Source organism: Pteropus alecto, unplaced genomic scaffold, assembly GCF_000325575.1.
Source record: "Pteropus alecto unplaced genomic scaffold, ASM32557v1 scaffold196, whole genome shotgun sequence".
Classification (NCBI taxonomy): domain Eukaryota; kingdom Metazoa; phylum Chordata; class Mammalia; order Chiroptera; family Pteropodidae; genus Pteropus; species Pteropus alecto.
Window position 1 is genome coordinate 4,872,997 of NW_006439717.1, and position 13,482 is coordinate 4,886,478.

Consider the following 13,482-nt stretch of genomic DNA (forward strand, 5'->3'; position numbering starts at 1 on the left):
TCACGTGTTTGATGATGGAGTATTTCCTCAGTCCCATAGGGTGAGCTACTAAATATAGGCACATGCACTAAATTCTGAAATACATATTGTCTCAAGGTTTGGATAAAACATGGTGGGCCTGAATTAAGTTTCGTAAACCCACACCGTACTGTTCTGAGCACTATTCAAGGTAAATGGGCCATCACCTACATTCTCATTACCTGAACCCATCATTTACTGAACTCATTATCCTAACTAGATTCTCCTAATGATTCTCTCCTTTTTTAAATGAGATAATCATTCCCTTAGTCACCCAGCCCAATTTTCCTATTTACCCATAATTTCACCCATCTCCTCATCTCCTCATATCCCGTTAGTTGTTGATGCTTCACAAGGTTCCACATCTTGCCATCCTGCTGCCCACTGTCCCATCTGTATTCCAGACTGGCCCAAACAATATCAAGCTTGAATGACTGAAAGAGGCTCCAAAACTACTGTCCTACTTCCTTTCTACTCCACTAATCTCTCTCCAATTTCCTCTAGATCCTGATTCCAGATTAATCTTGTCATCATCTTCCATCTTGTTCAAATACTTTCCTTGATTCAATTATCATAATGGAAAAGATAAAATCCAAAGTATGAGACTGGCATTAAAAGACCAAAGAATTTAGACTCAGCCTACCTTTCTACCACACCTTCTGCTCTTCCCTAACACAAACCTTTCACTCCAGTCAAAATGAGCATGATCTCCTCAGTGTTTCCACACTCCAAAAATAGTTAAGTTGCTCTCATCTCTTTTGCTCACACCATCTATGCCATGGCCAAAAATTTGTAATGAATTCTTTGCATCATATCTGATTATTTGAATCCCACTCATGCTTCAGACTCAGCTTAGATCTCACATTGGCAGCAAAGTTTTCTTTTGCCTTCCTGGCCCACCACGATCTCCCTTCTTGAACTGCCACAGCTCTCACAGTCTGCACTATTCATTTGATGCTTGATATGTACTTCTTTGTATTATCAGAGTAATTAATTTTTCATGCATATGTATCTTGTCTCTTTAACCAGATTTTAAATTCCTTAAGAGCTGAGACCACGTCTCACATTCTATGAATGAACAAATAAATACCCTTCTAAAGCTTACTATAAAAAGGCAATATTAACACTGGCAAATAAAACGTGTAAAAGACAAAGAAACATTATTTCTTCATTCAAATGTATCAAATACTACTATGTTTCTGGCATTATTTAAGTACCGGAGATTAAATGATAAGCAATACAATATAATCTCTGCCCTCATAAGGCTTATGGTATGGCTAGGAAACCATATATTAATGAAAATTTTATATAAATATATACACAAATATATATGTTTTGAAAAAAACAATGTGTTAAGATAAAGAGAGGTTCAGAATCATTTTCATATGTTATACCTGTCAATTCATTCTGACTGGCCTACCCTCAAACCATGTCAAAAAGAAAACTGCAACCAATAGAGGCTCTCTACGCTTTAGGGGAAAAAAAAGAAAGAAAGAAAGAACGAAAGAAAGAAAAAAAAAGAGAGAAGATAAATAGCAAAGAGAGTTTGTTGGAGAAATACATTTGTCCCAATCTTGATGTTCGAAGATTTATCCTTGAATAAAATTACTCAATCAGAAGGCATTACTTAGACTTTGATCATTTTGCCCTTCATAGAATTACTTTCGGGCACTATGAACGTCACAGAACTGCTTTCATGCTCAAAAGTTATACTCTAAACTTTTGTGAAAGTTTGCATCAAGATACAAGAATATAAAATCCATTTCTGCATTTCCCACTTCACCATTCAGTGTCTCCTGTACGAAGCAAAAAAAAAAGAAATTCTTTACCAGAATTTAGAGCAAGAAAATTCCAGAATTTAGTGCAAAGAAAGTTTTCCCTTATAAAAGCTTGCAATTTTTATCATTTCTAATATTTAGAGCTATATAATGTATCACATTTCTCTTTTTGTTCAGTCTCCTAAGAAATAAAACCAACAAAGTAACAAAACTCATGAAATCAAATATATTAGATTTTCTCTCTTTTCTGTGGCCTCATTTTCTATTCCTGTTTTATTAAGCATATATGTTAGTGTAAATCATTTCCATTCTTTTTTGGAATAAAAATAATTTCTTGAATAAGCTCAAAAATTAAATTCCCCTTTGTATGTCTTATCAGCATAATAATTTTAGATTTCTCTAATCATGGATATCGCTCATGTATAATCCTCCAAAGGCTAAGATGCCGTTTTTTTGAGCACGTTTCTTTTTTTAATGAAATATTCCAAACAAATGGAAAAGGGAGGCATTGGAAGCATAAAAACTGACATTCCAATGGAATCCAATTTTCATAAATCCTAATATAATACTTCAACAAGATTCAGTATTAAATCTAAAGAAATTTTTCTAAAATACATCAATTCTGATTTCACATGTGCTCCGAAATTATTTTCCACTTTTGGGAAATTTGAGATTTGTGACAAGTCTAAAATCATAAAGATTTAGTGCTAACCAACTCGCTCATGTTATTCTGATCATACAGCAAAGGGGAAAGGGAAATAATTTAAAATAATTTTTGTCTCTGATAACATGGACTTTCAAATTTGTAAGAGTCACCATTTTTATTTGGGATAATTCTCACTACAAATTATAAAGCATCAGAGGGTTTCATGTTGCTAACTGAAATAGACACAAAATTGTTATATTTATATCATTAACAAATAAAACTTTTAACCAATGAACTAGATTAATCATGTGCTCACAGACTCAATCATTCTCCCTCATGCATGCTTTAAATTGGCAATATTGTGTTGTCCTTTTGGAGTCTATTAAGAGACCTTCCATAAGAAAATAAATCAGAGAAGACTCACAAATTAATGAAATGAAAGGGGCAATAAAAGGGATAGTGGCATTCTGTTTAATATTTGTATCTGGCATTTCATAACAGAATTACAAAAAAAAATGTTTAATTGATCTCACAAAATGATTCTGATTATTTTGTAAATCATTCCAATATCTATAACAAAAATTTCTGGACTTATAACTAACAATCCCCTTTTCAATATACATACACCATCATTACCATCACCATCACTGACCACAAGTTTATATTAACAAATTGTTAAGGTTTAAATATGGCCTTTAAAAAATTAATTATGTTTAAGTGATAGTTACTTGAGAACAAAGGTGGAAACATTTACTACATTCCAAGCCAATAAGAATAACCTTTATGCTTGCATTAAATGTTGGATTCTTTTCCAAAATGTTTCATGGCTGTCAGTTCCAGAGTATCCTGATATACTCTCTTTAGTGCAAGTGGACACAAGTGGAACCCAGAGGGAAGATAACAGACTGGAGAGAGTTAAAGAAAGTATCACAGAGGAGATAATGCTTAAACTTGAATGTGAAAAGATAAATTAGCTGACTTAACAAGGAGAGGATGAGCATGATAGCTACTGGAGAGCACACTTGCCAAGGCACAGAGGCATGAGGAAACATGAGAGGCTATTTCTGAGGAACCAGGGTCTTTCTTTCTGTCCTTTCTAAGGCCATTATTTCTGTGTCCTAAGTCACAGATCAAAGAAACCTTCAGAGATGCTGTCTTTCTTCTATATCTTTATCTACATTTCAGTCTAGCTCCTCCTCTCACAAGTTGGAGAACAAGCAAATAATTCTGCACAATGTGGAATGTCAAAAGATCAGCTTTGAAGTCAGGCAGGAGTAGGTCACAATAAGCTTTAGACACCAATCAAAGGAGTTAGATTTTTGTTCTGTAAGTGATAGGAGCCATTTAGCCATGTAGAAAAAATTATTCTAGTAGCAAAATCCAGAATGTGTTAGGGAGGAGAGAACTATTAGAAGCAAATAATTAAGAGTTTGTGAATGAAGGAAGAAACAATGGCCATAAAGAAAGATGAAAGGAGACAGAAGGAGAAGACAAGTTTCAAGTTCATTAGAAAATTCCATCGGGAGTCCATTACCTTATCCACTTATCACCAATATTTGCAAAAGGCTATCATTCTTTCTCTAATACCCCATATAATTTTGTAGACTTTTAGTAAGAAAAAAAAAAAAAAGCGGAAGGAAATTGCCATGTTGCCAAGTGGAAATGATAAAGCTGATTATGTTATAGAATCTTTACTACAGTAAGCAAAAATAAATTAAAAAATAAGACACTTTTTACACTATTTTAAAATAATTTGTACTCAATATACCACTTGGAATCTGGAGTTAATTTTCAGGGCTGAATTATTTATACCAACAGGAGAATTAAAAAGTAAGCTATGACTGAAATGTGATTTTAATATAATAGATAAGACTCTGCAATAGAATAACTTAATAAGATGTAGCAACTACAAAACCAAATGATCTGTCCTTATTATTAATACCATGACTTTGACCATATTAGTCTCAATCAGTTTTTAACATACAAAGAAAGTTTTTCCCCAAATTGGATATTTTGGTTTAAGTTTGCCTTAACTTTCCACACTGAACAAATTTCATGAATGAGTTACAACATATTCAGTCATCGCTTGTGATGGATATGTATTATTTTGTCTGCCCAGCCCCCTCCACTCATTTTTGGAAAATGACCCTCGCCCCTCACGCCAGCCCCATCTTGAACCACTTCTATCCATATGGTTACTATGCAGAGCACCATGCTTGTTCAAATGTTTAGTGGGAATCCCAACTAACACCCAGGTCCCAGATATCCTCTGTGTCAATGACCTTTCTCACCACCTTCCTTTAGCATCCATTCTCTGAAGACCACACCCTAGTTTGGAATCACTACTAAAGAAGGGCTGTAATTCTGCTATAACATGTCATCTAACCACACCCACGAGGCCTTTCGCTTTTCTTACTTCCATTTCACCTGTTCAGTTTCTTTCAAATCTCCAGGCCCTTACCCACTCCTCCCAGATTATCATCTTCCTCAACTCCTTTTCATGAACGGACAGAACCCTTGTTAATCAAATCAATAACTCTTTTATTAGAATCCTCCATTTATTTTCTATCCTTTGTTTTCAATACAGCAAGCCTGAGCAGTCTCCACCCAGATGAATCACTCTCAAATTCTGCTCCAGGTGACTGAGTCTCACAGAGAAAACTGTTCAACAATGTAGACTGGTGTCATTCATATTCATAGGGTCTAACCTCAACACTCCTCAGTGATAATCAGTAACCCTTTCATTTGTCCCTAGTCTGTTCACTTACACACTCATTCAGGTTACTGTGCCAAACCTTGACCACTTTCTTAAACTCCTTGTATCATCTAATCTCTCCATCTTTATCTTTAGCTCCTCCTCTTCATAATGAAAAAGAGATCACCATAAGAAAGCACAAACCTTTCTACCCTTCCACTTCAATCTTACCTATTAGAGAACCAATCTTTATCTCACTTATGACTATTTCTGAGGAACCGGGGTCTCTCCTCTTGACTTCTCTAAGGCCACTACTTCTATGTGTGTCCTATGTCACACAACTAAGGAATCTTCAGAAATGCTGCCTTTCTTCTATATTTTCACCTGACTTTTATCAGCTCTTCTTCCCACAACAACGAGCAGATCAGTCTCACTTCGCAAATGAAACCATCACCACCAAAAACAAAAATCAAAAAACTATTTTCGGTCCTTCTCTCATTTTTAGCTACTTCCCATTTCCTTCTTCTTTTTCCTCGCAAACTTTTTAAACTATGTACATGTATAATAAATATAAAATTTGAACATTTTATATATTTATATAATAGAACCAGATGGCAATAGTTTGAGGAGTAAGTAGAGATTAAACAGAACATATACATAAGTTTCTAACCAAATTTCCAGACTTGCCTTTTTGATTCACTATCTAGAATAGTGCCTGCATGTAATAAGTAATCAATGAATATTTGTTGGATAAATATCACCCACCTCCTGACCAAAATCAATTAGGCTAGAGATGAAAACCCAAGCCAAACTGGGTTCACTTCAGTTTCTTCCCTGAGAGTTGAAACGGGATCTAGAGCGTCAAGCCAGTTTTTCCATGTGGATATAAAATGATCTTCACCGTGAATGGTGAATAAAGATATGATAGAGAAGTCAAGATGAAGAACACCCTCACAAAATTCAAACTCCTGGTTCCATTTATCCCAATTATTAAAATGCATTCTATCTTTAGTCTCTGTGAAATAACCCAATACCCTTTTAGTAAATTATCTTTTTCTCTTAAACTAATTTAGTCTCTTTTTCTGTTGCTTACTCCCGAGAAATTCCTTACTAATATAGGCTCAAAATAAACATCTTAAAGCCAATTCTGATTTATTTATGATACTATACTTAGGTACCATTTACAGGGAAAGGGCTATTTTCATGTCTTCTCTAGATAAGACTATGCATACATTCATTTTATATCTGCAGCCATTTTTTTAAATAAAATTCAGCATTAATTTTACCTCATGCTAATTTCATTAAACAGAGAATAGCTGAAGAACCTAGCTACAGCAGTGGGTAACAAATTATGGCTGAAGAGCAAACTGAAATGCATTTTAATTTGCCATTTAGAAATAACAAAGCTCTATCCTGAAGAATAGAAATTGAATAATTATCAACATTGCATTTCACAGGTACTTACCGAATAAACGCTGATGAAACAGAAATTTGCCAGCTATTAGTCCTGTGAGAATGGCGAGTAGCCACAGAAGCACCTTCAGAAGCCTCCAGCCAACTCCTCTAGGGTATTTATTTGTTACAAATGAAAAACAGTTTCCAACAACAATAACATTGGCTTCTGTTTGGCTATGAGAAACTGGGTCCTCCGCAAATATTAAGAAATTAAAGAAGATGACCAAATAAGCCACAATCATGCGAGACCAGGGATGCTGGAAATAATAACGAAAGTCTTTACCCATCCTTCAAAACTTCAATTCCGTAGTTTACCTGCATAAGAAAAGAAACATAGGGTTAGAGCAGAAGAACAAAAAAATCTCTCTCTTCTTGTTACCTGTTCAGATGTATAATGGCTCAATAAAGAAGTATTTGGAAAAGATGATACCTTTTCCTACTTATGACATCAAGACAAGCCTGAGATTGAGGAAAGTAAATATTGTCCCTTCCCCATTATCTAATTATACCTATGATGATAGTGAGATTTAGGAAAGAAGAATAAAAGAGTAGAGGGAAAGGACGGGATAGGAGATGGCAGAACATTGTCCAAAATTTGGATGACTGAGACAACATGTAGAGGTCATTTCAAGAGGAAATGCAGAGCATGAAAGAGGAAGAAACAGAAAAACAACGCAATACTTTTCATCTCTTAAATTATTTTTATGTCACAAACATTAATACAAACTCATTTAAAAATTAAAGCAACGTAGACGTAAACTGAGCACATTATTAAAAAATAAACATCTTCCTCTGCCCAAATTCCTCCATTATTAATTCCTCCAAATTATTAATGTCCATTAATAATTTGATGGCTATACTTTCAGATCTTTTTCTCAACATTGACAAATGTACGAACATGTATGGACTTTTATAAAATATGTTCACAATCTAGTTGTCAAATAATTTCAACACAGAATAAGTTTTATGAAATAGCTAAATTTATGGCAGAATAGTTGCACCTAGGTGGGGCTGGGCAACTCTGCTTGTGGGAAGTGAGGAAAAAGGGGAAGATTTCGCAGAGGAGGAGATACCCAAGTTTGAGAGTGGAAAATTAGTAGGATTATTTTCCCCAAGTGACAAAGGCAAGGTTGCTCAATCTAGGCATATGCAAAGGCACAGAGGCATCGAAAAATAGGTGACACACCTACAGCGGTGAGTCAAAAACCTAGATGTGCACTGGAAGTACAGAAGTTTTCTTAAAATGCTGATTTCCAGACCCCACATCCAAAGTCTCGCTCAGCTCCTCTCTTCCCTCTTTGAGAGCCAGCCTGCACATTAACAACACAAGCCTTACTAGGTCCATCAGAACTGTGACTGGGCGATTAAGTCTGATTCTGGGGTTCAGTTTTGGTGAGCCCGCATGGTGCTCAGACTAAGCGATATATCTTTTTTTTCTTCCAAAAATTAAACTGATTAAATCTGGGATAAAAATGATAATAAAGATAAAATTTGACCACGATCTGCCAATTCTTTCTTCTTCTTCTTTCTCAATTTATTTAGAAAGAAAAGAAGGACCCTTACAAAGCCAACAGTATTTGATATCCAGGCTCTATATTAGATGTCTGCATGCCTTATGATTTCATTTTTGTCATAACAACCCTCTGAAATACTGTTGTCACTTCATTTACAGGCAAGGAAATGATGCTCACACAGATTATGTAACTTGCCCAAAGCCACCCAGCAGTAGAGCTCTGATTTGAGCCTCTGAAGTCTGACCCCAAGTCCTGATCTCTATCCCCTGCAGGCAGCCAGATCAGCTCAAGGCATTTTCCCTGCCTGAGAGGGCAGACCCAGGGCCCAGCCTCAGAGATGTCATCCTTGAATGCCTTGTAGAGATACATTCTTCTCTAAAGATGATTATATTAACTCTGTATACTTCTATAACACAGGAAAAAAAAAATATAAGCCATATATATGGCTAAAAGTACAAAGATCAAGCCACAAGTCTGAAGTAACTCTAACTCAGTGAAAGATCTGAGAATAGGTTCCAAGGACCTCAAATCCCAATCCAATATTCTAGGTTGATGACTGTCAATTAAAGCCACAATCTAAGTTAATGAAGACTTGTCTTAAGTATTTTAGAAAAGCAATGTAAGCACACAAAAGCATTGACAATAAAATTCAGTAAAACAGTCACTGTGACTTGGATTAATCATTGAAGTAATCTCAAGTCCCTTGTGATCTTTGTGAATACTTTGAAATATGTTCCCAGGGGCTGCAGCTCAGACACTTAGTAATGGTGATTTTTACAAGTTTCTTTTCTTTTTTTAATGTGCAATTTATCACTCAGTACCGCAGCAGAAACCTGTGTGGTTCTCACACCAAAAAGAGCAGAGAAAGCAATAAAGAACAAAAATGAATACCATGTATATTTATGGCATTCAATATGTAAGGATGTCAGAATGGGTCAATTGTCAATTGAATTTCATGCAACATCTTTGGAAATGTCCAAAGACCACCACAACAAGAGAATTACACAGAAATCATAACAAGGCCAATGAGTAGTTCCTACATGCCATCAGAACTGGATAGGGGTATCATTTAAGAAGTTGCTTAACAGGTTTCTATGTTGTTTCTCTTACTCGTGAGGAATTCTGATGTAGTTGGACCAACATCTCCCCTGCCCCAACCTACAAACAATCAAGGCAGTAGAATTTAGAACACGGAATACATATGATCTTGATTCTTTTTTTAATAAATGCTTTGTGGAAGGCTGGCATACTCTTAATCTATTGTTGTTTTTAACTTCAGAATCTTGCTTCGTGAGCTAATGTCTTCATGCTCAAACTGATTTAGAACATTCAAAAAAAAAAAAAAAGTGAGTGATAGCTGTTCCTCTCCACTATGTATATTGTTTCGAGAGAGAGAACTATAGTATTGAGCAACAGTCCTAAAGTAGTACAGATTTTAATTCCTACTGTATTGCTAGTATCACTTCCATGTTACAGGGAAGAAAACAAAGGCTTAGAGCAGTTGCTGACTGTTTAAGTCACGTAGCCAGGAAGTGGAAGAGCCAGCATTTAAATCCAAATCCATTCCTAGCCCTGATTTTTCTAATAGACCTCAAAGCTGGAAGTGCTTCTTCCAATAAGGTATTTCTCATCATGTTTACAGTTTATTCTTAATTTCCACTAACAGATTCAGTGACTTAGATATTAACCAAATGAACAGGGACCTGTTATTGATCATTTGTTTGTTTGTTTGTTTTATTTTATTCTAAACCAGATGATATTTATTCTTGCCTTGTACTCTAAAGCTGAAGCGATGTCTTCTAGGGATTCTAAATTTCAAAACCTACAAAATAACTTGAATAAAACCTCTGCTGATCCTTACTTCTGGATTTAATACACAGGGTTGCCAAAAACTTGCCTAGGTATCTTGGCCCTGTTTTCTAGTTCCTTGGGTACCAGATATTCAGAGCACCAAAATTGTTTTCACTTCTGTAGCTCACATAAATCTTTATGATCAATATGATCATCTGGTGACTCTAATGTTAACAAGCCAGGATTGAGGTTGTTCAAACTGACTATGCTACACAGTATACATAGTCAGCAAACCCTTTTAATTTTTTTAAATTCAATTCTACAACCTTGGACGAGCTTTTATCTTAATGAAATGTGCTTTTATCTTGGCTCTTAGCATATCATAGTAAGGTGATCTATTTATGTGTTTCTCTTCCTAACTAGATCATAGGTCCTCAGAGAGGAGACTTTTACTTCCAGGGCACAGCACAGTGCCAATCATAGTGGGCTATCAACAAACACCTCCTGGATGAGCTGAGTGATACGCTCCAAAAAAGAAGCCTTGTCATTGCTTAGGAAGGATGAGAAGAAGGCAGAGAAACCTGCCATCAGCTTCCATTAAGGGAAGAGAAGAGCAGGGGAGGCCAAAGACCGCAATGATGTGTCCCCACCCAACACCATCTCATTTCAGCACTAGACTCTGCATTAACACTATGACTAAGGCTAACACTTACTGAGTACTTACCGTATACCAGCCACTGTGCTAATGAGCTTTACAAATATCTCATTTAAATTTCATAGCAGCTCAGTGAAGAAAATACTCTTATTTCATAAATGCTGAAACTGAGACTTAGAGTTTAGTATCTCCTACCAAAGAACAAAACGAATCTATTCCGGAGCTGAAATTCAAATCTGGGCCACCTGGCTTCAACACTCAATGCTATGGCCTTCACCACACCAGGACATCAATTCCAAAATCTTGCCCTTTACATGTTGTTTAAGAAGTTCCTAATAACAAAGCCAACTGATATAAGATTTACAGTACTTATAGGATGAAATTGTCTACTTTACTATTCAAAATGACCGTGGTAGAGTTGATCTGATCATCCTTTGGCAATGCATCACTGATGTTCATTCTGTGATTTTCCAGTGATGCTTATAGAAAACACTGAATCTCTGAAAACTAGACTAATCCACATCGTTTAATTCCTGTTTGTAAGTAATGACATCATTTAGGTAGATGCAACTATCAATATCCTGGAAGCCTCTGCTTTTTTCATGTAATAGCAGTGATGAAGATATTGGTAACTCCAGGCTGAAACATTATATACTGCCTGATAATCCACAGGCTTTCAGTCATGGTTTTCAACTCTAGAGTTCTAATATTTACACTAGATATTAGAAATGCTGCACATTTTATTATAAGCCAGTATTTCACCTGGTACTAAAGGTTAAAAATTAAGAGGAATTCAAAGGAAAAATGAGAGAGGAGGAAAGACACTCAGGTTGGGAAGATACTTTGAACAAAAGCACAGACAAGAGCGTCTGAGATGGGTATAGAGGTGTATCAGCAGTTCTGTGTAGCTGGAACAGAGAGCACTTGGGGGTATCTTGTGAGAGTTAAGAAAAATTTGAGGCCACTTGAAGGATGACTATATAAAAATGTTATTTTGCATTTTACTGAGAAGAGAATAGGAAATCAAAAGTTTCAGAGCAGAAAGGCAATATGATTGATTGGAACAGGGTTTTGAAAAGATTTCTCTGTCAACTTGGTAAATGATCAATGGTGTGAGGCATGATGTAATGGAGAGACTAGTTTAGAGGCAAGTCCAACAGTTTAAGTAAAAGATAATCAGATACCAAACCAGGGCAATATCAATGCCCTAATAATTGTAATACTTTGTTTGACTGAACCAGATTACCCAGCCTTCTTTCCGTATTAGGGTCTTTACAAATAAATAAAACACTCAAGGACTTGGGAGTGTGAATTTCATTTTTCTCAACAGGGACGCTGGCTCAGGCAATAGTCTGTATATAATGACAAGTAGAATCAAGATGGAATATATCACTTACATTAAAAAAAAAATTAATGATGTGTATTGAAAAGTCCCTGATGAACTAATAAAATATGCTATACAAGAGACATGATTACTAGTCAAGTAAACTGCCCCAAAGCACAGCTCTGCTAATGTCTTAGCATCTAGTAATATCTAACCAGGTAACATCAACAGAGCATTATCACTATAGAGCTCTATTATAGGATTAAAAAAAAAAAGAATCTCTCCAAATTTCTTGAAGCTCCTTGGTATTTATGTCCGAAAATTCACCTGTGGGCCCTCTTAGCTCTTATTAAAGGGTTGTATTCTGTGCCTGGACTCTGCCAAGAGTATGAACACTATCTCAGCACCTTGAATCCAATTTCTTAAAAAATAACTTTTAAAAATACCTCCTTTACTTTATTTTTTTGTGATATGCACTTTGTGATTCATATAGCTGTTTTAGACAGTTCTTGGCTATATTAGTTCAAGACAAAGTTTAAGGCTACTTTCTTCAATTGCTTAGTTGTAGTATTATACTAATATACGTGAAGTTCTTTGTAGTTAACAGAACACAATTTACAATAATTTCATTTAATCCCTAGAATATAATTAGTTTTAAAATTATATGTCAAAAAGGGAGACAGAACTTTAAATTATTTAATATTTTATCTTAAAAGATAAACAATAGTAAAATATATTTATATCACATTTTACCTTAGTGTTTTTAATGGGCAACATCACACCATTAGCATGACATTATAATGATTCAAAGGAATCATTAACATTTGCTTTCCAGAAGGCAGCCTAAAGTGGTAGGAAGAATATGGTCCAGTTCTACCTGACTCTGCTATTTACTAGTTCTGTGACCTTGGAAAAATCTCTAACTTTTCTGAGATTCTATTTCTTCACCAGTAAAATCCCCATGAAAGTACTTTTCTCATAGAGTTGTAGAGAAGACTAAAGCAGATTTCATATGTAAAGTGCCTGGTCAATTCCAGGTACTTCCTACCTGAAGACCATTGTTGAAATACAAATGACTCTTGGTCACGCCCATGAAAAATGAGCATGAAAATAATATCGACTATATATTACATTCACTGAGTGATTGTGTATGCTACTCTCATATACAATTCAAGGATTTTAATATAACAACTCTATAAAGAAAGGATGAATATTTTCCTTATTTGAAACTGAGGCTCAGAAAGCTTAAGCTACCTGTCCAAACCACATATACAAAGTGGTGAAGTCAAGATTTGTTAATTCCACAATAACATTCATCATTTGTTTGTTCAATATTTACTGATTGTCTTTTTGTTCTAGCCACTGGTCTATGTGTGAGGGTTACTAACAACTAATGCCCCCCGTTGCCTCGTATCTTATAGTCTCATTGTAGGAAACAGACATTAAACAGAGAAAAATTAAATATACAGTATTTTAGAAAGTTATAAGTTGATGGAGAAAATTAAAGCAGGATAAAGTTAATAGGGAGTATTAGGAGTGAGGGAAGTTGAAGGTCTCATTATAAGGTGACATTTGAACAGAGATGTGAAAGAATGGAGGGAGGCAA

The 13,482-nt window shown here is 35.4% G+C and overlaps 1 protein-coding gene across 3 annotated transcripts in view; it reads right to left on the reverse strand.

Annotated features, from left to right (window-relative positions):
- The window catches only part of TMEM117 (transmembrane protein 117), a 372,922-nt gene that overhangs the window by 356,592 nt on the left and 2,848 nt on the right, over positions 1-13,482 (reverse strand). For 2 of the 3 annotated variants that reach the window (XM_006916877.3, XM_025050288.1), the window contains exon 2: positions 6,603-6,907. In XM_006916877.3, the coding sequence (XP_006916939.1) occupies positions 6,603-6,879 (277 nt within the window). In that variant the 5' untranslated portion in view covers positions 6,880-6,907. Of the gene's footprint in view, positions 1-6,602; positions 6,908-13,482 lie in introns of those variants that run through there. The other variant, XM_015593145.2, reaches the window with a different exon arrangement.